This window comes from Helobdella robusta, assembly GCF_000326865.2.
Source record: "Helobdella robusta unplaced genomic scaffold HELROscaffold_32, whole genome shotgun sequence".
Classification (NCBI taxonomy): Eukaryota; Metazoa; Annelida; class Clitellata; order Rhynchobdellida; family Glossiphoniidae; genus Helobdella; species Helobdella robusta.
This window is the reverse complement of record NW_008704589.1, coordinates 1,472,324-1,500,107: the sequence shown is the minus strand read 5'-3', so window position 1 is coordinate 1,500,107 and position 27,784 is coordinate 1,472,324. Positions and strand designations below refer to the sequence as shown.

At 31.8% G+C, this 27,784-nt stretch overlaps 5 protein-coding genes across 5 annotated transcripts; 3 read left to right on the top strand and 2 right to left on the bottom strand.

The window, feature by feature from the left end:
* Nucleotides 1–374: 374 nt before the first annotated feature.
* HELRODRAFT_192382 (hypothetical protein) lies at nt 375–12,321 on the top strand (the record flags this gene model as incomplete). Its single annotated transcript, XM_009022588.1, has 37 exons — nt 375–418; nt 557–815; nt 886–969; nt 1,208–1,242; nt 1,568–1,711; nt 1,814–1,855; nt 2,300–2,433; nt 2,566–2,794; nt 2,931–3,031; nt 3,118–3,293; nt 3,424–3,551; nt 3,736–3,952; nt 4,057–4,146; nt 4,228–4,418; nt 4,662–4,850; nt 4,984–5,140; nt 5,414–5,566; nt 5,674–5,745; nt 5,836–6,140; nt 6,301–6,400; nt 6,562–6,654; nt 6,794–6,854; nt 7,009–7,130; nt 7,263–7,489; nt 7,594–7,677; nt 7,817–8,008; nt 8,261–8,411; nt 8,524–8,628; nt 8,810–9,007; nt 9,083–9,217; nt 9,427–9,605; nt 9,804–9,924; nt 10,127–10,344; nt 10,521–10,616; nt 10,729–10,827; nt 11,231–11,503; nt 11,671–12,321. 37 exons carry the CDS (start codon nt 375–377, stop codon nt 11,927–11,929), a joined length of 5,463 nt encoding a protein of 1,820 aa, XP_009020836.1. The 3' UTR covers nt 11,930–12,321.
* A 1,303-nt stretch (nt 12,322–13,624) lies between these two features.
* HELRODRAFT_157283 (hypothetical protein) lies at nt 13,625–15,171 on the top strand (the record flags this gene model as incomplete). The annotated part of the gene is made up of 6 exons (XM_009022587.1): nt 13,625–13,664; nt 13,733–13,773; nt 13,954–14,088; nt 14,374–14,472; nt 14,543–14,639; nt 15,029–15,171. 6 exons carry the CDS (start codon nt 13,625–13,627, stop codon nt 15,169–15,171), a joined length of 555 nt encoding a protein of 184 aa, XP_009020835.1.
* A 158-nt stretch (nt 15,172–15,329) lies between these two features.
* HELRODRAFT_175152 (hypothetical protein) lies at nt 15,330–16,106 on the bottom strand (the record flags this gene model as incomplete). Its single annotated transcript, XM_009022586.1, has 4 exons — nt 15,330–15,427; nt 15,489–15,535; nt 15,596–15,672; nt 15,951–16,106. The coding sequence occupies 4 exons, from the start codon at nt 16,104–16,106 to the stop codon at nt 15,330–15,332; spliced, it is 378 nt and encodes a 125-aa protein (XP_009020834.1).
* A 787-nt stretch (nt 16,107–16,893) lies between these two features.
* Nucleotides 16,894–17,457, top strand: HELRODRAFT_82261 (hypothetical protein; the record flags this gene model as incomplete). Its single annotated transcript, XM_009022585.1, has 3 exons — nt 16,894–16,932; nt 17,113–17,191; nt 17,354–17,457. Coding segments are annotated over 3 exons (222 nt in total), but the record flags the coding sequence as incomplete, so codon positions are not given.
* Nucleotides 17,458–24,407: 6,950 nt separating this feature from the next.
* HELRODRAFT_134242 (hypothetical protein) lies at nt 24,408–26,614 on the bottom strand (the record flags this gene model as incomplete). The annotated part of the gene is made up of 7 exons (XM_009022584.1): nt 24,408–24,473; nt 24,731–24,835; nt 24,975–25,140; nt 25,348–25,427; nt 25,564–25,710; nt 25,841–25,900; nt 26,474–26,614. Coding segments are annotated over 7 exons (765 nt in total), but the record flags the coding sequence as incomplete, so codon positions are not given.
* Between the last annotated feature and the right edge of the window lie 1,170 nt (nt 26,615–27,784).

Here is a 27,784-nt window from a genome sequence, read left to right as displayed (position 1 = left end):
AGAGCTTTATAAATATTTTTTATTTAAGGAATATTGAAATTGTAATTAATATAAGATGGCGTTCACTGCACTAAGTTACGATTTTTTCTGGCTTACTTCGGCGCGAACATATGATGCGAGCACCTGATGTTTGGCTCGCGGGGATGGGATTTAATGTTTTTTAAGTTTTAAACATCGAACAGACGTAAACAACTTTTGTCATATTTCGGTCAAAAATAACTTCTAAATTTTATTACGGCTAAGTAAAATAAAATGCTACGCCCAAAGCAACATGATAATTTTCTAAATGAGTTTTTTAATGTAAGCAAAAGTAAAGCTAAAATTATTAATTTATATTTTCTTATCTATTATATAGATATAGAACTGATATCAACATGGCACAAGATACAAATGCCTATAGCAGATCAGAGGATAGTAGGTTTGTGAAATGCTTTGTTTTTTATATCTTCATTCATTAATGATTTAATGTTCATTGTCATTAATTTAATTTTGTATGACATCTAAAATTGATCAGCTGTGCTGTTCTACTCATACCTATTGATTTATAATTTATCAGCTGTGAAGACAAATCAGAAGATGAATCAATTTCAAATGATTCCAAATCTGCATCCAGCAATTCTGAAGATGATTCTGATACTTCTGATAAAAGTGAAGTGCATGTTGAATTGAACAATAACAACCAGTTTTCATCCTTACATCTACCAAGATCTCAAAAGGGTACTAATTTGTCAGATTCTGATGACGATGACGATGATGAAGAAGAGGAAAGAAAAAGGGACATAATAAAAAATGAAACTAAGAAAGACATAGGAAAGGTATGATTATTTTAGTAGTTTACTAGTAAATAAAAATTAAGATTTTAAATTCTGAATGTTGATTTTTCAGAAAGCAGCTCAAGATCCGGAACTGTATTGCATAAGAAGATCTGACAGGCGTCGCACTGAAGTTACGAGGAATCATTTTGATGATGTAATTTATATTCTATTTCTTTAGTTTAGCTTAGTTATGGCACACAATTTATAAATCTACAATATCTAATGCAGTTATTTGAATTGAACTTGTAAAGTCAATTTGTTGCCATTATTTGTATAATAACTTTTTCAACTATTCTTTATGTCTTAATTCTCATAAAACTGATTTGGTATACATGTTTTTAGATTTGAATTATTGTCTTACTTATTTAAATTTTAATTGAAACTTTTTTCAGAATAAAAGTTTTGATAAGAGGAAAAAAAGGAAAAGGTAGGCTGCACTAGTTATCTTACTACTACATTAATCAATATTTTTCATTACTTATGAATAAAATTATTTCTCTGATGATTTTTAAGAATCGCAAACTCAGATGATGACGACGACGAGGATGACGATTCTGACAGCAGTTACAATGAAAATAAGAAGTCCAGGTCTAGACCTACCAGGTGAGATATCGGCATTATTAGCTATAAAGAAATTATGCTGATTTTATAATAGTAGAGTATTGTGTTCATAATCTGTTAGTTATGTCAAGTTGACTTTTTGAAAATGCTCATCCTAAATTTTCAATATTTTTATTTCTTTCTATCCACAGAACTACTAGGCAAGCAACAACTCGAAGTAAGGCTAAAGTGTCAAACAAATCAAAAAAAACGTTTTCTTCCTCGGAAGAAGAGGACGACTCGTATTCTAGTGATGACAATTATAAAAAATCCAGAAAGGCTGGCAAAATTTCAAAGTAAAGCTTATTTTCTTTTTCAATTTTCAAACTTTTAAAGTTTAAACATTTGATAACTTATAATTTTTGCAAAATTTAATTCATCTCAAACATCCATTGCAGGCATAGAATAACAAGAAGAAAACCGAATGCTTTCAAAATAAGGTTCACTCTTGATTTTATATATATATATATATATGTATAATATAATAGTTATATATATTATATCACTACCCTCGTGTGTGTATATGTATGTATGTATGTTTATATATATATATATATATATATATATATATATATATATATATATATATATATATCAGAAGTTGAACAATCCAGAAATGTCAGTTGATTAGATATTGCTTTTTTCTGTATTTTTTGGTTGAGGTTTTTTATATGATTGACACGGTTAAGACAACAAACATATGAACACATATATGTACATATATATGTCACAGTATAATTTACCAAAAAATTTGTCTAAAATTTTCCAAAAGAAGTTCATAATAATGAACTCTGTTATACTGGCAAATCAATGTTCTGTGATTGATGGTCACAAGTTTTTAGTTATTTTGAATATTTTGTAAAACAAGTAACATTTTTTTACAGTTACAAAGAGGAGTCGGATGATGTTACAGATTCTGAGGACTTAATTGAAATAGATCAAAATGAAGAGGAAGAGGATAAAGAACAGTATGAAACAATTGAAAAAGTTGTCAAAAGTAGGATAGGAAGAGTTGGAGGTTAGCCTTTCTGTCTATTCATGTTTTATATCATTTTATGTTATTGTGAATATATACTGTCTGCATCTTCATATTTAAACAAGCATGGCTATTCGAAATTTGCTTTCAAGTTTTTTAAATGTTGAATTTCAGCAACTGGAAGTCGAACAACTGTATATAATGTTGAAAAAGAAGGTGATCCAAATAAAGGATTTATTGTAGGAGGAGATGAAAATGGCGAAACTCAGTACTTAATCAAGTGGAAAAATTGGGCCAATGTTCACAATACCTGGGAATGTGAAGTCGGTTTAAGAGAACAAAAGGTCAATGGAATCAAGAAGTTGGAAAATTTTATGAAGAAGGAAGAGGAGCTTGAAAGATGGTAAGATTTTTTTTGTTATGTTGAATTTTGGTTTTTAATATCATCATTGATGTTCTTTTTTCAAATGTTTTATACTATCTCTAAACTGGTAAATACTTTTATTGCAAAGATAGTGATACTTTTTTATTGCCTGCAGGAGGAGTTATGCCACAGCAGAAGATCAAGAATATTACAACTGCCAGCAAGAAATGACTGAGGATTTATATCAACAGTACTGCTTAATTGAAAAAATCGTTTGTAAGTATTTTCTATTTGGAATAACAATAAAGATGTTATAGTTTTATATTTCGATTTTATAATTTACCTAAATTTTTATATTCAAGTACACATACCGAAACCTGGAGCTGATCAATGTGACTACCTGGTTAAGTGGGAAGGCCTGCCTTATTCTGAGTGCACTCAAGAAGATGGCTCCCTCATTGTCAAACGTTTTCCTAAAGCAGTTGAAGAGTATGAAGAGAGGAGAAAGTCTACCTGTTTTCCTAACAAAAATTCCAGGGTATCAATTTTTTGTTCATTTTTATAGTTTAAATGTTTGTATGTAAATAATGTTTTTTATTTTAATTTCTTGTTCTGTCATTCAAAAAAGTTAGCATTGGACAATAGATGAATGATTTTTTCCATTTCAGGCACTGAAATATCGGCCAAAGTTTCAAGCACTGAAGACTCAGCCTGATTACATAGGTGGGAAGGATAAATTAGAACTTCGAGATTATCAGCTGGCTGGTCTCAATTGGTTGTTACATTCCTGGTGCAAGTATGTCTTCTGCAGCATTTTAATTTGTTGATAAACTTTACTATTTTACTTTCTGTTTTTATTTATATTTTACCCATCTCTTTATATGGATACCGTTTTAAAATGTTCTTTATTTGTTTAAATTATTGAACTTTTTCTGTTGTTATATTGAATAATGTTATTAACATTTCTGTTTAATAATTAGGAATAATGGGGCTATTTTGGCTGATGAGATGGGCCTGGGTAAGACCATCCAAACAATTTCGTTCCTGTCCACTCTCATGTATTCTCATCAGGTATATGGTCCTTTCCTCTTAGTTGTTCCTCTTTCAACTCTTGTCACGTGGAAGAAAGAATTTGAAACTTGGGCTCCAAAAATCAACGTTGTGGTTTATATTGGGGATGTTAACAGCAGGGTTTTGGTCAGTTTTGTTGCCAATTTGCTCTTATTTTTCACTTGTATTCATTGGTTTATTATTTTTAATGCAAAAATAACTAACCCTGTATCATCTCTGTATCATCACAGATTCGAGAACATGAGTGGTACCATGGAGGCTCTAAACAGTTGAAGTTCAATGTCATCCTTACTACTTATGAAATACTGCTCAAAGACAAAGTTGGTTTAAATTAACATAACAATTTATCTTTTGTAAAATGGTTGCAGAATTTTGTAAATTTTCACAAATTTAATTTGCAGGCTATCCTTGGAACAGTTAACTGGGCTGTTTTGGGTGTTGATGAAGCTCACAGGCTGAAGAATGACGACTCACTGCTCTACAAAATTTTGATAAACTTTGATACCAACCATAGAATATTTATCACTGGCACACCCTTGCAGAATTCTTTAAAAGAATTATGGTCTTTGCTTCATTTTATCATGCCAGAAAAGTTTGTTTTTGTGATGTTTTTTAAAATTGTTATATTTTTGAAATAACAATGTTAACTTGTTAACAGTTTTCACATTAAATAAAATCTTTGTATCATTCATGTGCTTTTTTGGAAATATTGTTTATTTTTTGGATATATTTAAAGATTGATGTGGCAGGGTTATGAACTATTCCCGGAAAGACATTTTTTTGAAGATCTGTTGTAAAATTATACCGGTCCAAATAACAAATAAATATCTTTCAGATTTGATTCATGGGAAGATTTCGAGAGACGACACTCCTCCGCTGACAAAACAGGATTCCGACATCTTCATCAAGAACTGGAGCCTTACTTGTTGAGGAGAGTGAAGAAGGATGTTGAAAAGTCACTTCCCGCAAAAGTGGAACAGATATTGAGGGTCGAGATGACGAAAGTTCAAAAGCAGTATTACAGGTAGTTTTATTTCTTAAATTCTCCTCCATACATAAACACACTTACACATTTTCAAATGTAACTTTTTCAAATATAACATTTTCAAATTTAAGATTAATTTGTAATTTATCAAATTAAATTCTTTTCATGCAAGATGGATATTGACGAAAAATTACAAAGCTCTGACGAAGGGTGGTAAAGGAAACATCACAAGTTTCGTTAATCTGGTCATGGAGTTGAAGAAATGTTGTAACCACAGCTTCCTAGTCAGATCTCCCACTGATGAGGATTACACTAAAAATCGATTTGAGGTTTTTTATTTATTTGCACTTTGAATTTTTATTATTGGTTTGTTGGTTGATTGATTGTAAGAATGAGAAGTGATTTTGAATTTTGAAAAGAGATGTACTTATAGATTTTTTTGCAATTTTTTTTAGTTAAATTATTTATTTTAATGGTTATAATTTTTTAGATCTAATTTGATTTTAGAACCAAAATTTGAAATTATGAATGGTTACATTAATTTTATTTCTTCTTGCTCTTTAACGTTGAAAAAAGTTGATTAATTGAACAAAAATATGCAGTTGTTGGTGAAATCAAGTGGCAAGTTGATATTGTTAGACAAGTTGTTGCTGAAGTTGAGGAATGCAGGTCACAGGGTTCTCATCTTTTCTCAGATGGTCAGAATGCTTGATATATTAGCTGAATATCTGCAATTGAGGCACTTTCCTTACCAGGTTTCAACTCGTATTAATTTTATCTTAACATATGTTCAGATTATTAATGTAAAACAATAAAACAAACAATCAATATTAGATTTAACATGTTCTATATTTTGCCACAGAGATTGGATGGAACAATTAAAGGTGATATAAGAAAACAAGCCATGGATCATTTTAATGCTGAGGGTTCACAGGTTGATTAATTCACAAAACTATATTGGAATGATTTTTAAAATTTCAGGTTATGAGACTTATTTAATTGAGTTAAATATTTAACTTTTCAGGACTTTTGCTTCCTGTTATCAACACGGGCAGGTGGTTTGGGTGTCAACCTGGCCACTGCAGACACTGTCATCATTTTTGACAGTGATTGGAACCCACAGAACGATTTGCAAGCCATGGCTAGGGCTCACAGAATCGGACAGAAAAATCAAGTCAGCGTGTACCGTCTAGTTACTAAGAAAAGTGTCGAAGAGGATATTGTTGAACGAGCGAAGAAGAAAATGGTTTTGGATCATTTAGTCATTCAGAGGATGGATACAACTGGTAGAACTGTACTAAACAGAGCTGGCATGGGATCTCAAGCTGGGTCAGTAATATTTCTATTCTTGAAATGCATGGCAGACTGAGCATGAGTTCTCTAATGAGCATTTAGTTTAATAATATTAAGCTTTTTAAAATGTAAATAACATTACTTAATATTATTTGTTTTAAGATGGTAGTGTAATTTTTTTATAAATTTTATACAGTTCATCTGCTACACCATTTAACAAGGAGGAATTAAGTGCCATTTTGAAGTTTGGTGCTGAAGAATTGTTCAAAGAAAGTGAAGATGAAGATGATATTCAGGTTATTTTAGTAATGATTTGGTTTGCTTCTTATCACACGATTGCAAATACTTTTTTTTATTGTTGCTCCAAATATTATTTGCTATTATAATATATTTTGTGCCTCTTGTTGATTGCTATGAAAATTAAAATCCAACTTTTATGACCAACACCATCTCTTAGGTTGATATTGACGACATATTGAGACTTGCAGAAACCAGGAATTTTGAAGAGTTGAAAAACAGTGCAACGGATGAACTGCTTTCAAAATTCAAAGTAAGGAATTGTTCATTCTATATTGTTCTGTTTGGATGACTATTTTTCGATGTGTTTAACAGACTTATACGTCATCATACAATTTCATAAAAAATCCTATGGATTCAAATTTTTAAACAATCCTAATGTTGTTTAACAGGTCGTGAGTTTTGATAACTTGGAGGACCAAGAACTTGAACAAAACACCTTCCGAGCTCTGCGTTAGAAATTGTTTCAAGTTGTGCTAATTTATTATATGTTTTGCTAAAATTAACTTGCCTGATTATACATACTCAAAAAAAAGAAGAGTGGCTTTTTGGTTTGATTTTATTTGCAAAATTTCATTTATTATAAAATTTATCAACAATTTCACAGCCATGAAGGATTGGGAAGACATCATTCCTGAGTCAGAAAGGAAAAAAATTGATGAAGAGGAAAGGTTGCAGTTAATTAGAGAACAAAATCTTCCTCCAAGAAGCAGGAAAACTGTAACTGAGGTTTGTACATCCATCTACAAAGCTTTCTCTGCATTAACTCTACAAAATCAACAATTTTATAAAATTTTTCAAAATATAATAGTTACAGTTTGTTTATATGCTGTGTCAAATATTTTAATAATTTTTTTTCAGAAAAAGGAAGCAGGGTCGGATGCCGAATATGATGCCCGCAAAAGTAGAAGGAAACAAAAAGATGATGATGAAGAAGAGGATGATGAATCTAGCGACGATGATTCTCTTGATGGTGAGAAGTCTGGTAAGAAAAAGGTCAGGGGCAAAGAAATTGTTAAGGGCTTTAATGAATCCGAAGTCAGAAAATTTTTGAAGAGTATGAAAAAATTTGGTAAAACATTAGAAAGGTTATTCTATAAATTTGGTTATTTTTTCAATTTTTTTATATATCAATTTTTTTAAAGCGTTTTTTATCTTAATGTTTTGAATTTATTTTAATTGTCCAAAATAGATTGGAAGACATAGCTGGTGATGCAGAACTCCAAGAAAAATCTGAATCAGATCTGAAAAACCTCGCAGAATTAATTCTCAACAAGTAAGATTTAGAAAAAATATTTGTTTTATTGGGTGTCTAACGTGTTGTTTTCTGAAATTTAAGTTTCTGCATTTTTATAAATTTAAATAATTTTTGAATATTAATTTTTGTGAAACTGAAAACATTTATTTTTCACTAGATGTGATCAAGTGATGAAAGAGTATGAAGAAAAGTTACGAGAAGTGACAACGGCCGAAGAGAAGAAGGCAATCGGTCGACCGACATTTAGATTGGGCAGCATCATTGTCAATGCAAGATCTGTTCTGCAATCTCTCAGTGAATTAGAACCTCTGTGTGACATCATGCCTGTCGACGAGAAAGAACGTGATACGTTGGTTCTTCACTGTTTGTTGCTTCACTGCAGCTCTTAATATTACATACATGTCATTAGGCCATTAGTATTACGCATCATATATCATATGTTATGTTGGCAGTTAGTGGGGTCATGTAAAAAAGATTTAAGTTTTTCAGAGGTATATGTTTTTAATGGAAATTTTCCTATTTTACCCTCAAAATGTGATTTGGTTGTGTCACACTGTCGAGATATGCAAATGATTATTTTTCAAATTTTTCATAAATACAGCCTACAGATAAAAGCTCATGTAAAGAATGCTCACTTTGACTGTTTCTGGACTGTAGAAGATGATTGTCGTCTGCTGCGTGGTGTCTATGAATGTGGCTTTGGGAATTGGGATGCCATCAAGATGGACTCCACATTCAAACTGCAGGACAAGGTACTGAAGTGATTTCAGTGCCGTTTATTTTCACGCATCACTGTAAAAATTGTATTTTAATTTTAATATCCGATTTATCAGCAACTATCATTATGAACCATGAACAATATAGATTTTACCTGACGGTGACTTGAAGCCTCAAGCCAAACATTTACAAACGAGGACTGAATACTTGCTGAAAATAATCAAGAAAATCAATGATTCTTCAGGGATCAAGGTTGTAGCGTCTGTCTTTTATATTATCTACTATTTAACTTCCATCACTTGAAAGTTTTTGCTCCAATTTAGTTTAGTTAGAATTTGTTAATTCAAGATTCAATAAATTTCTTGATTTCTTTTAACTAATTTTTAGTAATTTTTGCTTTGTAATTTCAACAAAATTGAATTAATATCTGAAGAAAAAGCCAGTAAAGAACGTTGGAAAATCGTCTAAGAAAGTGAAGTCTAAAGAGATTATTGACGAGAATGCAGGAAGTGAGGACAACGATGATGCCAGCAATGAAGCTTCACGAGATGGTCTCGCCAAGGACAAGAAACTAAAAAAGAAGAAAAATACAGATAAGAAAAGTTTAGGAATGAAGGATCATAAAAAGAAGGTTTTTTTCAATTTTACTATTTTTTACTAATGACAACTTTTCTTAAAATTTCTCATCTTGTGAATTATCTGGCAGAAATCTCATCATCATCATCACCACCATCATCACTCCAACCAAACTGGACAAGCTGATGGCCCTCTGCATTTCACAACCAACCAAACTGTCTCCGTTGAAGAAGAAAGTGGCCTCGAACCTGAGGTTTTTAAACAAGTAAGTCCCCATTACTTGTTAATTGACAATCTGAATACTTATGATTTATTTATTTGTTCATACATTTTCTTTTGTATAATTGCACACAATATAGATGTTACCTCCTTTTTGTTTTGTTCACTCTGTTAAAATTGCAATAAATGACTTGGTAGTTTAGATTTAGTTAAATACATTCACTTATTACAATCAATTTTTTAAACACAAAACAGTGCAAGGAGAGTATGAGGGTGGTGAAGAAATATTTACAGCACTTGAAGTCGCCGGACACATCGATGGGAGATGATGAGTTGCTGAAGCGTACTCGTGACTGCCTCATCAAGATTGGAGACCGCATTACTGCCATACTCACCGAGTACAAAGAACCTAACAAGATCAAGGAATGGAGAGGGTTTGATTTAATTTTTCCGTTCATCCATTTGTCTGTTTGTTTGTTGAGTTGAGTTTTAATACTTTGATATCAACGTTTGAGTTGCGCATCTTGTTTGATATTCAATATGATTTTAGAACAGAGCAGTCAAATAAAAGTTTCAGATTTTGGAATCGCAAGATGATAAATAAGGTAAATATAAAATGAATTATTATACAGACACCTGTGGCAGTTTGTTTCGATGTTCACAGACAACTTTGATGCACCCAGGCTTCACAAAATGTACAAACATGCACTCAAGGGTAGGACATCTGAACAGGAAAAACTCAACTCTGAATCGGTCTGTGCACATTTTGAATTATTAATTTTATGCATATTTTGTTTTTTTTTAACAGCACATTTATTTAAATTCGTTGTTGTTTTTGGTTTTATTAAATTTATTAATTTTCAAAGTAATTATTTTCATGTAGATTAGCTTCCAGTGAAAGATTTTTTTTTTAACCACAATGAGTATCCCAATAAATATATCATTATTTCAACAGGGTAATCAATCAGCCAGCACCTCTCATTATCCCACCAACACAGCTTCATCATCAACGTCAGTCAGACATCACCATCATCATCAACAACAACCTTCTTCATCATCAACATCGTCGTCTACTCATCGGGCTGATAAAAATCGATCGATGGATGGAAGAAAAGAAGATCGGAGAAAAAGAGATGAAGAAGCATTTGGTTGGGGTTCCAAAGCAAGGGATAGGTAAATCAACATTACATTCTTTATAATTTATTATACACTAAATGATTTTATATGAATTTAATTATTTTTTTTAATTTGGCTGATAAAAAGTTTTCATCTCTACTAGCACTAGAATGCAATTTACAATTCTAATGCGGTGGCTGATATTAGTGATGATGTTACAATTTTTAAAACAGGCCGACAAGAGATCAGGGTTCATATCAGAACTCTTATTCAGATCACAGGCAGAAATCAGGCAGTGGTTACTACAGAGACGACAGGTGGAGATCTAGGTTGGTTACTAACAATTTTCATGTTGTCATTTCTTTGCAAGATGTTATGATTGTTTTTTAATGACTATGTGTGTCGATATCATCATTTATATATTCAATAATAAACCTGTAGGTATGGTGAGCATGAAGCCACTCAGCAGCAGAGTCAGTCAAACCCTGGAAGTGGTTATGCGCCTTCTGCCTCTCAGTTCACATCTTCGTATCAGTCAAGGTGAACATCAAAATTTTTGTTATCGCCATATGACCACCGTCACCATTGTTTCATCATCACTATTATTTTCATCATTGTTTTTGCACCAATAACTTGGCATTTAAATATCTCAGTTTTTTCTGCTTCAATGGTTTTTAATCATACAGTAGCTTTTGACAAAAAAATGACATGCTCAATTTCTAGATTCAAATGCCTCTGACATTTGTGTATAGTATAGGATTTGATAAATGAATACACCTTGTTAAACGGGAACATTCTGAATTTTGTTGAAATGGTGTCCGGGATTTTGTCATGAATATAAATTCATGATTATGTTTTGAACATGTTTTGTGCAATGCATTCGACTAAATTTTTATTGTGGATTATTCATAAAGCTAACCATTATATTTCTGCAATCAACCAGCTACCAGTCATCGTATGATCGTCCAAAAGGCACTGGTCACCATCAGCGTGCCATGGGTAGAGGTTACCCCCACAATCGTGATTACACATCGTCATCTACTGATTCTCCTCGGTACTATCCACCTCGTAGGCCGCCGTACCCTCCCACCGATAGGAGAGATCATCATGGCTGGTCTGAAGCTAGTTTTTCAATGGCGTTTGATTCCAGTTCTGCTGCTGCTGCTGCTGGCAGTGGTACAACCAGTCAAGGAGATCAAGAAGGAAGAGATTCCAAGTGCCTATTTATTTTTACAAAAATTGTTATTAATCTGTTCCTTTAAATTTTATACCTGGCTGCAGTAGTAGTTAAACCCTAAAGTTTTATTGTAAACTGTAACTCCTCTAGTTTTTTAGGGTGTTTTGATTTTTATTTTAATCATGTTTTTTATTACGTCTTGGCAGGCATTTTGATAGGAAAAGAAGGCACGCTGGATCAACAGATCGAGACCCCCGGGGTCGTGTCAATGAAGGAAGGCCTCCAAAAGATAGTCGATTGACTGCATCACCATCTAATCGCTACCCGCCGTCATCTAATCCCTTACCACCTCCACCACTTCCAGGCATGCATCCGCCACTTCTTACCATGCCACCTCCAGCACTCTCCATGCATCTAATGGCCCCGCCTCCCATCAATCAGTATCCTATGCAGCCACCAGCATAATAAATCAACTTGTATATTGGTTGTCAACCAATGGACCTCTGGAGCAACCTTGTTGCAGTGGCAAATTGGCTCCGACCTCGATTGGACATCAACAATAAAATCAACTTGTATATATATTCACATCTGAATCTAAACTGTACATATTTACATTTATTATTTAACACTGTTATTAAAAACCGCGTTTTTGATTTAATTATGTTTAAATTGATTTATTTGTTCTTACTAATTAAGTGAAATACTAATTTTAATCAGGAAAAACCGAATAATTTAGCATGAAATTGGACAAGCGTAGCGTTTTTATTTTCCATTGAAATGCAATCTGTATTTAACGTTCATCTACTGCAGTGGATATTTTCCGTTCAAATAAATGATAGAAATTTATTTTTGTAAAATACCTGTGATCGTGTTTGCGTATTTATTTTTGTTCAATGAGTTGAATGTTCATATAGGCTAAAATTTTTGTATAGTTTGAATACTTTGGCTACTGGGATCGTTGAGACCCTTTTCTTTTTAAGTCAAGAATTCGGCAGAGAAATTGCAAATGTAATGGGAAATTTGTTAGGGAAGGACTAGTGTTGATTTTTTTTTTGTCAATTGACAAACACTTGAACACGTAAAAGTTTTATGAGTTTAATTTTACCACATTCATATATGATTGTAAAAGATATTGATTCATCTGTGGGTGAGAAAGTATAAATTATCGAACTATAAAAGTAGCGAGTAGGTCAGTGGTGAAGAGTTTTTGGAATATACCCAAATAATGATGAAAATGAAGTGTAAAGAAAATTGTACAAAGTAGAAGAGCATGAAAATGAGTTTAAACTGCATGATGTGATTGAAAATTATTTGTTTTTCTGTAATAACAATTAGAAAAATGAAAAATGTTTGTGCTTTGTCGTCTTCTGTTGGTATTTTGTCCTAAAGTAAGTATTCTTCTCATTACAAACTATCAAAAACAGAAGCGGCATTGGCGTCTTATACCTTACCTTATTGGTTTTATACCTTCGTCTTATACCTTATCGGTCTTACACCTCAATAATGATCGGAGTCTGATTTTTTAAAGAATAAAATCTTAATCATTCCAGAGCCATTTCACATAATTTTCATGTGTATCATAGGTTCTTATCATTTCTTCATAAATTTAAGCTTGTTCGTTTTCGTATCAATTTTTTGCAAGTTGTTTTATGCTATTCCAAGCCGTTCTAAGCCTTCTGAGTATACGCTCCAAGTTTTTAAATCAGCGTGTATGGTATACACTGCAATATAATCGAAACGAATTGTCAGAATTTTTAAAAAGAATAGCAATGAGTAAATAAATTTAAGTGTAATTCGCTAGCCAAAATTATAAATAGAACTATACGGTTTATTAACTTTTAGAAAGTTTACTTAATTTATCTAATTTTCATTAATAAGGAGTAGAAATTCAATTCTGCACAGTTGGTGCATAAAAATATTGCGCTATAAATTCCTTTGTTGTTGTTTAGAAAGTTGATGACTTCCTTTTTTGCTTAGTTTGATTGGTGAGTATGTCGGTTTGATTTTCTCGTTTTTAATCTACAAAATAATTGATAATCTTGAACCATCGAAATATAAAATTTGCATTATTTTGTTTGAAATGCGTTTTGTTTTAATAACAATGATTCTTAATTAGAGGTTATAACAAGTTATTTGCTTTTTTCCAGAGTAGCGTCAAAGATGACTAGGTATTCGTTAAATCCGGAGAATGCGGCAAAATGTTAGTTTAATTTTATAGAATTTAATATTGTAATGGAAAAGTTTTTAAATTTAAAATAAATTTTTAAGCTGCCAAAGCCAGGGGTTCTCATCTTAGAGTTCACTTTAAGGTAAGGGCTCAAGTGTTGTACTAATTTTTTAAATGTGATATGATTTATAATATAATTAATATTAATTTATTTATAATTATTAATTTAATATGCATGATGTTTTTATCATTAGTGAATTACAAGTCTTAACTGTTAGTCTTCTGGGGATACATTTCTGATAAAATTATAATTCAAATTTAGAACACAAGAGAAACAGCCCAAAACATTAAACACATGCACCTTAGAAGAGCTGTTGCCTATTTAAAAAATGTCATTGATCATAAAGAATGTGTTCCATTTAGGAGATTCACTGGTGGAGTTGGACGATGTGCTCAGGTAATGTCATGCAATAGCGATGTTCCATTTTAATTTTTTAGTAAATTAAAATTTTATCAATTAAAAAATACACATCTTTAGTAACTTTATTAAATTTTAATAACTTAGAATTGAAATAGGGATTAACCTACAATTTCAACCCATAGTTCTTTTATATCAGAATGTTCAAATACTAAGATTTCTATGGGTATATAATTTAAGCATAATTTTCTTAATATTAATATTGGGATGTATTACAATTTAGCTGGTATTTAAAAACTTTCTGAATGCCTAATCATTTTTTAGGCAAAAGCCTGGGGAACAACACAAGGTCGTTGGCCCAAGAAGAGTGCAGAATTTTTGTTGCAAATGTTGAAAAATGCAGAAAGCAATGCTGATTTTAAGGTTAATTTTAAATAAATTTTCTGATAATACATTACTCATCTAATTAAATTTCAATATAAACACTTTTCAGGGCTTAGATACTGACCATTTGGTGATTGAGCATATCCAAGTCAACAGGGCCCCAAAAATGAGAAGGAGGACATACAGAGCACACGGAAGAATTAATGGTTTGAATTTTCATCTTTTATAGTTTTTTATCACAACTACAACTCTGATCTTGAGTTTATTTGCTATTAAATGAATGTTTTCATGTTTTGATTATTTTTATTAATGGTGATATAAAACATTTTACATTTTTTTGTTTAATTTATGTCTGAATGTAAGCTTAAGCAGTTTATTTCTGCTTTTTGTCTAAGATTAAACCATAATAAATGTTGATTGTTTCTGGTCATGGAGATTTAACCTTGAGCCGCTGGTTTCTCAACTGACAGCCAGTTAAATGAGTTTTACAGTTTGTGTAAATATATATGATTTTTTTAAAAATTTTTCAATCAAAAGTTTGTGCACTAATGTGATTAATTCTTATTTTTGCTAATATTGAATTGTTTTTACTCAGCTTACATGAGCAGTCCCTGCCACATTGAAATCATATTGGCAGAAAGAGAACAAGCCATTGAGAAGCCAGCTGGTGAGGAGGAGAAGAAGAAAAAAGTTTCACAAAAGAAGCTGAAAAAACAGAAGATGATGATGAGGGAATAAACTCTTTGTTGAAATCTATTTGATTGTACTGGCAATTGTCTGCTAAAGTATCAAAAATTAATCACAAAATATTGTTATTTTTTTTTTACATCAGAGTCAAAATCATATTTTCAGTTTTATAGTATTTCCAGTTGATTATTAAGCACATTATTGTAAGGTTAATAGTTTTTTAGTATGTTCGACATCTTCATGTCAATTTGGTGTTTCTTCATCAGTTCCTCAATTTTCTGTACCAGCTTGGGGTCCTTGAAATAATCTTGAAAATGGATACATACTTAAGTGCGGTGTTTCATTGTGAAAAAAGCTAGTGAACTAACTTGAAGCGTATGTTCTAATGTCCCTTGGTTGATCCTTTAAGATGCATCTGCAATTTACACGATTTCATGAATGATTCGTTTTTATAGTGTTTCCAGTGAATTCTTACCCTAAGAGGTCACTGATCAGGCAGTCTATTTCCGGGTGCTTCCTTAGGTAGTCCTCGTCTTCAAATCGCATTTTTTTCTGCAGGATGTTAATATGTAGTCTTCATGTTTAATGTGGCTTAAAATAAAAGTAGGTTGTTCTGGTTTACTTCTATACATAAACAAACAAGAGTTATATGTGTGTATGCATTGTTCCTATTTAAAGCTTGAGATCAAGTCGTTGAATTTATTAGGGTTTATGCAAACGTGTGCGTGATATTTGTGTCTCATGACGTTGATTAAGTATTCTAATGTATATTAATATTGACAAATTTTGAACACTGATTTTGGATTGAGCTAAGAAACGCTATCGCAAACTTTGTACTGGTCTAATTGAGTTTGTTGCGTTTCACTCAAAGCGCCCAACTCGTCGAAAACACCCGGCAGGTCGTAGTTCTCCATGCCGTGGGGTGGGTCTGGAAAGTTGCGCATTACGGAGGAATTTTTAACGGCTGATAAGTTTTGACCTTCCATTTCTAAATTAAGTATTCAAATTAATGTTGCTTGGATACGAACATAATCGAGTTATTTGTTGTTTTTTTTTTATCGAATTAGTTCTATAAATGAATGATTATAATCTTTAAAAAAAATCGTCATTTTCAATAGAATTCTTCAAGTAAAACTAAATGAAATCTTGATTTGTCGGGTTTCTTTAAATATTTGTTCAAGAAGAAAAAGTAGATTTCTGAAATAAAACGCACTTTAGATTAAATCCTCTTTTAATTTCATTCAATCGATAGATAAACTAATAAAATTCTATGTGTTATATAATTTAAATTTATCAGAACACTATTTAATATAATATAATTTCAAACATGTAAGTTATTTAATGTTCATTTTTATGGAACTTCAAATTTTTTCAGAGCACTACGTTCAGCTGATGCTAAAATGGTGATACTAATTTTATACCAAAACCAGAAAAGTCCAAAACAAAAAAGGAAAAGCAAACTAATATAATTCACTTTTTTTAGTTACTAACTAACTAACTAACTTACTAACTAACTTACTTACTAACTAACTAACTAACTAACTAACTAACTAACTAACTAACTAACTAACTAAAAAACTAAAAAACTAAAAAACTAAAATTGCCAGATAACTAGATAGATACACTAGTAGTAACAATGCTTATATGATTAATAATTATTATTATTTAGTTTAGTTATTATTATTAATGGTTAATTTAATTGATTAAAAATTTTATTTTTATTAAATCAAAAAACTTGACATTTGATTTGTTAGGACTACCACAAGTGCCCAAAGCAAAAGATTACAACAGACACAAGCTCAAGTTGATGAAGTTTGTAAAATAAGGCCACATTTATTTGATTGCTTTTATAATATAATATAATATAATTAATGTAATTTAATATAATATAAAATATAATATATATATATATGAAAAACTTAAAAAGAACTCTGTTGACTACATTTTAATTTTATAATATTTATTTATATTTTATTTCTTTGATTGATTAAGGTTGTTGATATTATGCGAGTAAACGTGGAAAAAGTGTTGGAAAGAGATCAGAAATTATCTGAATTGGATGACAGAGCTGGTTAGCTAATAGCCTGAATTATATTCTTAGAAACTTTCAAATTATTTAACTGATGTACAGTACAATACATTATGGTACAATACAACAAAATAAAATACAATGTATTATAGTACATTATAATGCAGTACAATATAATACAATACAAACAATATATAACATCAGATGCTTTAGAAGCTGGTGCCCATCAGTTTGAGGCCACTTCTACTAAACTTAAGAAAAAATTCTGGTGCCAAGATATGAAGGTTTCATGTTACTACCAATTTTAATATAATAAATTAATCAAACAAAAATTTCAATATCAAAAAACCGTGCATAATTTTTTTTTCAATTTTTCAGATGACAATAATATTGGTTGGTGTAACTGTTTTGATCATCTGCCTTATTATTGGTTAGTATTTTTATCTTGATCATCATTTGGTTTTAATTAATTCGTTATTTGAATTTTCTAACATTTCAGTTTATTTAGTCCTGAAGTTTAAATGAGGAGAGACCTGTGCTATTCAATATGCTATTCAAATTTGTTTAAAGATCTTTTTAAACTTTGTTTTTTCATCACACACGGTAGGCACATCTATGACTGCATGTTTATTTAATTCAAATAATGTTTTCAAATTGTAATTTTTTTTACATTCAAACACCCACCTAATTTTGTTTGCCTGTTTATTCTTTTTGAAAATCCATGATATTTCCATTTATTTTCCTTATTTTAAAGATACAAAAGTTTTATTAATAATCATAACAAAGCATTTAGGTTTCAAACTTTTTATTAGTTTTTCATAAGTAATCACAGTGGTTTTAATTTTCGGTCAATCAATTTTGGTATTGTTTTTTGGCCTTATAACTTTTCTGTCAACATTCAGTTTTTATGTCCAGATATATTATCTTCTATTCTTTAAAATTGTTCTTAAGCTTCGTTCATCTAGTCATAAATAATACAGATAATGATATATAAAGCTATATATACATATATATATATATATATTAATTATTACAAATTCGAATGAAACACTAGCGTTGTTGGGCCAGTGTTGAAATTTGCCTTATTTATATAATATTTATAACTCATCATGTCCACCATTATCCCCATCTTTTGATATTATCATCCAATACACCATTCATTTGTGCTACATATATAATGCAAGAGTTGCAACAAATATAACCTGTCATTCGTTTAGTTATTCATCTTCACTATCATGGATATGCGCACTGTCATTAGATTATCAGTAGATATTCAGGTGCACTCATATTCATCACTAAACTTAATCATTCTGTCAACCTTAAAATTCCATCAGCATACAAAAAGACTGAGAAATCAAACAAGATTTGGCAATATTCGCGACTCTATGCAAATTGTTACCCGACATTTAACATGCTACAAACATCAAAAAATATTTTGTTTTACTGCTTCAAAAATGTTTTTCATTTATTCAAAAACTTATATTCCATATGAGGTTGAAGATTTTATTACATATTATATATTTCTGGTATGGGTGATTTTACTCCTCTTTTCAATGGATATTTTTCATGCTTAACTTGCATTACAGGAATTATGTGCCTTTTAACCGAAATATTTTCGATTCATGAACATTAAATAACTCAAAATTGACATTTATGCAATTTTAACATTCCTTGCTTTAATACTTAATAACGTCGAATAAACACTCAAAAAAAAAGTTTTCAAGTTTATTAATCAACTAATTGTATTTTGAAATTTTACAAAACAAATGATATAAAAACACTTAACAAACTGCAATAAAAAATGCATACAATATAAAATAAATCTGATGTTGAACTAAATAGAATACTTAAGTAATAAAAATTCTGAAAAATGAACAGCAATTAAAAAAATAGAAACAAATTGTACGAATTCAAGGTCAGATACAACTCCAACTTTGACATCCATTCATCTTTTTAGGTTTTATTTCAGTTTCAGATCTACAACAAGTATTTACAAATTTTAAAAGCCGATCCTTTTAAAGAGGCCAGCTAGCTGAACAGTGAAGAAGACTATGTCACTATAAACGCAAAAAGTGTTAAATCTACCAACGGGTGATTTGGATGAATATGGAAAGATGAAATTTCCTTATTGATCTCTGCAAAGACGCAGATGGGAAGATGAATGAAAATGAGAAACTGCGTGAATCAGTTGCAAGTGAAATAAAATAAGTTAGTATAAAAATCTTACCAGTACAATGAAAGTTCATCTATATAACATATATATGTAATATATATAACATTATTTATATACATATTTATACATGAATTGTATGCAGGCAGTTTTTAAAGATTAAAATTCTTTAACCTTTTTAAGTAATAAATGACTCAATAAAGAAAAAGAGTATGAATAAATTGAATAATTTAGGATAATTATGAAATACAAATTTATTCTTACTCAGCTCTGAAAAACTTTTATAATTTAAAAAATTTTTGAACAATTTTTACTTTTAAATACTTTTCCCCTTTAGTTAAGAGTATCTATAAACATGCATGCCAGCCAGGCATGCGGGCAAACATGCAGAGGACAGATCTCCTGTATGCGTGCCAGCAATTCGATTAATATGGCCATTCAATATATTCAATACGGCCACTCACATTCAAATTCACATAAAAAATATAAAGTTAGCCAATAAGAACTCGACTGTAAAAAGTATAAAAAATTAATAGACAAATAATTTAAAAATACAAACGAATATTCAATGTACAAAAAGGACGAAAAGCGCAGATATAAAATGTAAAACGAATCGTATGTACAACTCTTAAAGCAACAACTAGTAGCACAGCATTGCAAAGATTATCACATCACATAACATAACATAACATAACATGACACGCACACATACACTACTATGCGATGCGCAAAAGACAGACAGACAGACAAATAAATAAATAGGTAAGCATCGTTGAAAAAATTACAAATGTAATTATCAGAGACAACAAAACAGGTGCACACAGAAAGAAGAGACAAATTGTCCGACTATCAAAACGTAATATTACCTCCTTCTTACATAGAAAATAGTATCATTTAAATTAAACGAAAATGACAAAACGTATAAAATAGCCAATACAATATCTAGAATAGAATCGTCATATACAACACATCTCTACATATAACTTTCACGTAACTAAACACAGATCATCATTCATCATTCGCAATTCATAACAAATCCTCTCAAGAGACAGCAGATTGTTTCAACGGTGAGAATATTTTACAGCCAGTGAAACAAACTCTACTCAATTCTAACAATTCATAAAATTGAGTCTTATAAAAGCCAACAAAACTAAGTAATAAAATAATTAATTAATTAATTAAATATTAAATAAATAAATTAACAGATGAATGAATGAATGAATGAATGAAGAGCTTTGTTAGCACTTGACACCTCCCCACTTATCAACTGTAGCCTTCGACATAACTTCCTTGCTCTGCAGTATATTCAGTATGCAGTTGAACGTCGTTGAAGCTGCAATGTGGTGAAAAAATCATTAAAAAACAACAAAAACATCGATAATAAAAAGTCAATATGAATGAGCGTCTTAATCAGTCGAGACGTTACCAACTAAAAAATAAACTCTACCCAGGGCTTATAAATCTAGAACCTTTAAAACCATGGAAAGATGTCATCTGCGCAAATTCAAAGACAGAATAAAATTTGCTCACTTTATATAACAATTAGACAAGAAATAGATGACTGAGGAAATTGAGCATCCATTCATTCATTCATTCACTCATTCATTCATTCATTCATTCATCCATTCATCCTTCCACTCATTCGATGATTCATATATTTTAACCTTGGGGCATATCAACGATGGTGAAAATTTCTCTTTTCAGATTGACCAAGACCAACCATTCCAAATCCGGGTTGTCGTGGAAGCAGGATTTGAGATGGCTTGAGTGCATAAGTAACATCTCTTCGTTCACGGCTTTGTTGTCACCCTTACCTGGTAATGGTTATACGGAGGAGACTTGATTGATTGAAAAAATTATGTAATCAGAAGTTTTATTGATAATATGAAAATAGAGAATTAAGCATGATGTTTCGAATTAAAGAAAATCAATGAAACTAATTCTCATAAGTGTGAATGCTTGCAGCGCAATATACAAAGATGGGAGAACAAACCATTGGTATTCAAGTTACTGAGGAAAATGATGAGATCTGCCATGAGATGAGGCTGATCAACCAGGTTCAAATCCACCAGCTGAAAATAAATAAATGTTTAAATAATCTTCTTCATGTACATAATGAAAAGTACAATTAGTAAAACAACTGTACAAATAGCCAAAATGTTAAATAAACAATTGTCACATTAAAATACATTTCAAGATAATAGTAAACAATAAATAAATGAAACAAAATAATAAAATGAAGATGTGGCAACAGAAAGTAAAGTAGATTGAGAATTGACCAACCAGGTGATCGGCAATGTTGGAGACGAGCAATCGAACGAGAAGCACCTGCTTATCACGATCGCTGACTTGCTGGAACAAACTCGAGAGACTGGCAAATGTAACGACCCTACTAAGAAGTGCCTTTGATATCAGCTCCGCCAGGTAGTTCCAGACTTTTGGAATGTCCACAGAAATGTCATTTGCCTCCTTCAACACTGAAGACAAGCTGATCAGAGTCAAAGCATTAGCAAATAATTATACTTTATATGTAAGAAAGAGTAACAGCAAATAAATATAGTTATAATTGATAAATTAATAATTTCTAAATTTGAAAAAAGTAAAAAAATATGCAGAACCACTGAAACCTTTCAAGAAAGACATCAAGTGATATAAGGTTCTTTAGAATGAGATGGGAGAGCAGGATATGTATTTTGGATCTTTCCCTCTCTGACTTCTCCAACGACCTCTCCACCATGCTCGACACCAGCTTCACAGACTGACTCTTGTCACTTTTGCAATGACTGTTGATATCTTTGAAACAAAAGCAGGCTTCCTGCGGAAAACAATTTGTAGATATATCTCCTAAAAGTCAAATCTAAACAAACAGAATAATAAAGATGATATCAAGCCTATGGAAAAATACTGCACATGGGCACATCTCTAGGAACATCTAACAAACAGGATATTTAACTTCAATTTTAAGTGAATAAACGATAAAATCTAAATTTATCCAGACATACATGGAAAGCAATATAGGTAATTAAAATTTCTGATAAAACTATTTTAAGATCATTTACAGTTAAAATTTAAATACTTCATGACAATAGTTACAAATAACCAGAGAGTAACATTTAAATAAAAAGAAAAAAAGTCCAACATCCAGTTCAGAAATCTACCTGCAGATCATCATTAGCCAGGTACTCATCGAGCAGTGACTTGCATTTCTTCTCAGTCTCCATCTGCTTGTTGGCCAGCTCTCTCGGAGATAGTGAAACAGATCTGACTGACGTCAGGTGAGGTGGTTTAGTGTTCTGTCGCAGGGCTGACGACGATGCAGAAGAAAGAGATGATCTGGAAAACGGCTTGCCACCGTTAAAAGAGGAAGTAGTGAAGGTGTTCGGTGCGGAGGCTATAGATGCATTCATGAAGGAATCCATGGAGTGACTAGATGATATATTCCTGTAAATATGATCAGATGTCATGTGCTAAATAACACGTCGACTGAACGCAACTAAATAAAAATCCTACATTCATTCACTAGTTAAAAATAAAATTGTTCAAATTGATTTTGTTTTCATTACTACAACTTTATAGTATGATTAGCGTAACCCCCTCCCCATCATGATCCATAACAGCATTATTTACACCTGTATCAACAAACTTATCACCCCTCCGAAGCCTACCTGGCTGCCTCAATGGCTGAGTGTTTATCCTTCTCAAATGATTTGGGATCAACGACACGAGACCTTGGAGTGATAGCGTATGATGAACTGGTTGGATGCTTCAACTGCTGTTGGTTTCTTGTGTTAGCACTAGTGGCGTAGATGTCTGATGCTGACGACCTGAAGTCAATTCATTCCAGTGACACATTTGCACCATTCAGTAATTAACTTGCTAGGTTAATTATAACAAGATAATGATAGATTGACAAATTTCTAGTAGATAAACATAAAAATAGCTAATGATTATGTCCTAATTGTGTTGTCAATGCAACTTTCACAACTAAAACAATTTGAAGTTTTTTCACTAAACTTCAACACAAGCATTTTTAAATAATATAAACCGAGCTTGATGAATGATAAATCGTGTTCAATGTTCAATTCCAATTCACGTTCCAATCTCACAAGGGAAATCAAAAATTAACTACTGACACAGTAGGCAAGCAATTAATTAATTCACTGTACAAAGCTGAAGCCAAATTAAAAATAATTTTGAAAGAATAATTTTATATGCAATTATGAAGGCGAGAAACCAGAAAATTTTTCTTTACAAGTGGGTAAAAGCACAAACAAAAAGTTTAAATTAATTAACACCTACAATATTCCGACTGATAAGCAATCAACAATGCATGAAATATAAGAGAATCGAAATTCAACGCCATCAAACCTTGATCTGAAAGCATTTGATGATGGTGGGAGGTTTGAATTATTGTTGACAAGTGATTTGTTGTTAGTGCTACTGCTATCATGCAAATCACTGGAGCCATTCTCACACATTGATCTGCTCATCAGATACGACTTCATGCCGTCCATAGATTTTCCTTTTGAGCAAAAAATGTTGAAAAAAATTGTTAAAAATCGTTTCAATTGTTAAAAAAAGGACATGTGAATTGGAAGAGCATGGCATAAGAACATGCATACCTTCACTGGCTCCACAGCCAACAAGAGCCCTAGCAGACCCTCTCCTAACAGGTCCGAGTGTTGCGTATGCATTTGTCCTACTGTTGCTGCTGCTGTTGCACATTAAACTACTGTTCTCAAAAATTTTCATTCTTTCCAGAGAGCCAAACTTATCAGGGTTAGATTTTATGGATCTGTCGATGCTTCCTCGTCCGTGGTATTGTTGTTGAGGTTGTTGGTTGTTGCCAGAAGTGTTGTTGAATATTTGCTGTTGCAACATCCCATGTTCACTGGCTGTCGATGAAGACAGCGACCTCTGGATCTCGTGTGGCAGAGAATGTTTGCTGCTGTGCGGTTGTTGAGGATGGTAAAAGGGATGTTGTTGCTGTTGTTGGTGGTGGTGATGGTGAGGATGATGATGAAGTTGTTGCAGTGACGGTACATTAGGATGGTGGAGATGTTGTTTGCGTTGCATCTCTTCGAGTTCTGCTTCTTTGTGAATCTGCTCGATCAACTTTGGCTGGGTGTCCTCTCGTCTCGGCACCCAATCATTCTGCTCAGCAATTGCATTGTTTGTATAGAGTTATTGTTAGGTGAAAATTATCATTTCAAAATCAATCAAATATACGGCTAGCCATTGACAATCACGTCATCACAACTGATTAATCAATTATATTGGCTGTTATTTCAAATGAAACAAGTTTCCATTATCACCTCATCATCATTATTATTATCATAGATAACAATTACTATAATTATTTTCTTATCAACCACAATAACAGTAATTAAGCGGAGGATTCCAGATCTAACCTCCCTCAGCTCTAGGACATCTTGAATCATGAACTTTATTCTTGACGAAATGCTCTTTGAATATGAAATGGACTTGAGTTCTTCAAACGTCTGATTCAGTCGTTGCTGTTTTGAATAAATCATTTTTAATAATTACCTCGCTATAATGACGAGCATTGTCAACACTGATTTGATATAATCGCGTCACAAAACCAAAAAATTCATGCGCTAAACTTTATTAAAAATAAATGTTAGAATTATTAACCTTAGATAATGGATTAGCATTATCAAGGTCGAATCCAATGGTGATGAGCAGACGACAGAGGCATTCAACGTTGTCCTCATCATTCGAGTACTTCAAGAGTCGATTGATGCATTCAAACATTATATTATCCGTCAACATCTTCAACTTGTATAATTCGCCTATAAATCTGGGACAGCGAAATCATACAGGAAGTAAAAATATGTACTGGTTTATTTATCTATTTTAGTTAAACGACCTAGCTTAACTTAGCATTTCTTAAATCATCTCCACCAAAATTGTTAAATCATAAATATTGTAGCAAAAAATTATTCATTTAAGGTCATATAAACAAGGTTGAATTTGTAGTGAGAGTAAATTAAGCCGTGGCATGAACCTGATGTTACCAATGGACCTCCTCTTTGCAACATTCTCAGCCTGCTGCTTGGCTTCAGTCAACTGAAGTTTCTCTTTCTCCTGTTCAATTTCAGACAATCGTATTTTTTTTAATGAAATAAAATCAATGTAAACTTATACCTAGCAATCATTTAAAACATTATCTAGATGATAATCTAAAGCATCGGATTTTAGCGGTGAATAATTAATTACTAACGGAGGTTGATTGTTCGATTTGCAAGGTCATCTTCTCGAGGTCAATCTCCTCCAACTTATCCTTCTCAAACTCCTTCTGGCACTGATTCAGTAACAACTTTCGGAAGGTGACCGTCTCACTCGGTTGCTCATCCATATGCACTCTCAGCTGTAACGTTCAGGGCAGGAACAAAAGGGAATTAGAAAAAAAAGTAGCATGGAAATAAATATTTACAATTCAATGAATAAATAAATTGATTAAGTAATAAATGAATTGACAAACAAATAAAAAAACGAACGTTGTTGAGACTCTTGGCCATTTGAGCATAAGCAATTGAATAACTGGGCTCACCAATGGCCTAAATTATAAGTAACGAAACATTAAATTAGACAATTGTTTTTTAATTAAAAAATAATTAGGAAGAAGGAGTGCCAGCCATGTTTTAAAAAGATTCTGTTTTAAATTAAAAGTAGTACATATTTCATAGAAAAACATTTCACTCATAACTGCAAAACATTTGTTAATATTTATTTTTTGTCACCACAATCTGCTAAGATTTTACTCATGTTTATTACTTGAGAAACATTTATAACAGATAAACATTCAAACAGTTTTAAAACTGAAGCATCTTTTGCTTTGTTTCTAACCATCACTAATCACAGAAAGGTCGTCGACATTCTTAGTTAAGAGAAGTCAAACATTTTGAAATAAAATTTTAAACGAATTTGCTTGGATTTGTTCAAAACGGGCTTTTTTGATGACGGAGCAATGAAAAAATAATATAAAGGGTCTACCCAGTTTTCCCATGATTTCATACGGTGAGAACAACACCACACCACACAACAGCAAGCCACACTACCCCGATCAATAATTATAAATTATTATAAGAGATTTAAAATGGATCAAGCTAATGGTTCACATTAGCGTGAACCTTCTCAAAGATAAGCTTGATACATCCCTTTAGTTTCTCCTCTGTGTCAATGGAGAGATCGTGAACTTGCTGAATGAGGGTGTCAAACTTCTGTGGAGTTAATTTGTTGAGGATGCTCCTAACTTTGCGATACAAATCCTGGAGAGGAGAAAAACTATCATAATATATTTATACATTTCAGAATAAATAACCATTTAGATAATTATTTCAGGTGTGTAATACAGTTGATGAACAAATTTCTAATTCTAATTAACCTTATAATAAATGTTTAATGTACCTTTATTTGAATTTTTGTTAAGCAGTTTAAAAAAAACTTCACAACTCTGTTTATGCATCAAGAAAATTTTAATTGCAAAAATATTAAAAGTTAATGCCCTGTTTACCGGCAGCCACACATTTCATTTCAAGCTGGTCATAACATTAGTGTAGCATTCAATTTAGCGTGTCCCAAAGAAGAAACATTTACGTTTAAGTACTAGCGAAAAATTGCCAGTTTGAAAAATGAAAGATTTTAGGTTTCTCAAACAAGGTTTGATGAGTCTTTCTATTTCTAGACAGGAGTTCATTTATTTTCTACTTGTTTGTGTACTTGGCCCTTTCAACAAATTTTTTATTCCAGTGCATATTATTTGCACCCACTACTGGCTTAGACACTTATGTAGTTATTTCAAGTATGCATGTTCAAGCCTGCCTGTGTACTACCGTGATGGCTAATTTTATAACAATATCAAAAACAAATTCTGTAATAAATTTAATGCTATCAAATGAAGACTTCCAGAATCTGAAATAAGCCAAATTCATATTTATACCTGACGGTAAAATGGCTACAAGGTCAATAATAAATGATGGATTGACAAAATTAATCCTGTGAAAAGTAAATCAACTGGTGCAACCAATCTGAAGCAAACAAAACACTTTTATAGGTGAAAAAATTATTCTTGAGCCATACAGATTGTATAATCTTTTAAGAATTGTTTTAGAAAAAAAGAAGAAAAACTGACTGAGCTACAGTTTTCAGAGAGGCCAAGATCATCTTTCCTGTTGGCTAGCATCATCGGTTTCCATGCATTTTCAGACTGATGCAGCTGCACATTTTGACCCAGAGACATTTGAATAACCCTCCTTTGTGGTTGTTGTTGTTGCTGCAAAGGTTGTTGCGAAGATTGTTGCAAAGATTGCTGCTGCTGTTGTTGTTGTGGCTGCTGTAGAACTTGTTGCTGCCCCAGAAGTGGTTTGCCTTTCAACTGACGACCATTATTCAATGCATTTTGCTGTTGTAGTTGCTGCTGCTGCAAAAATTGTCTTTGTTGC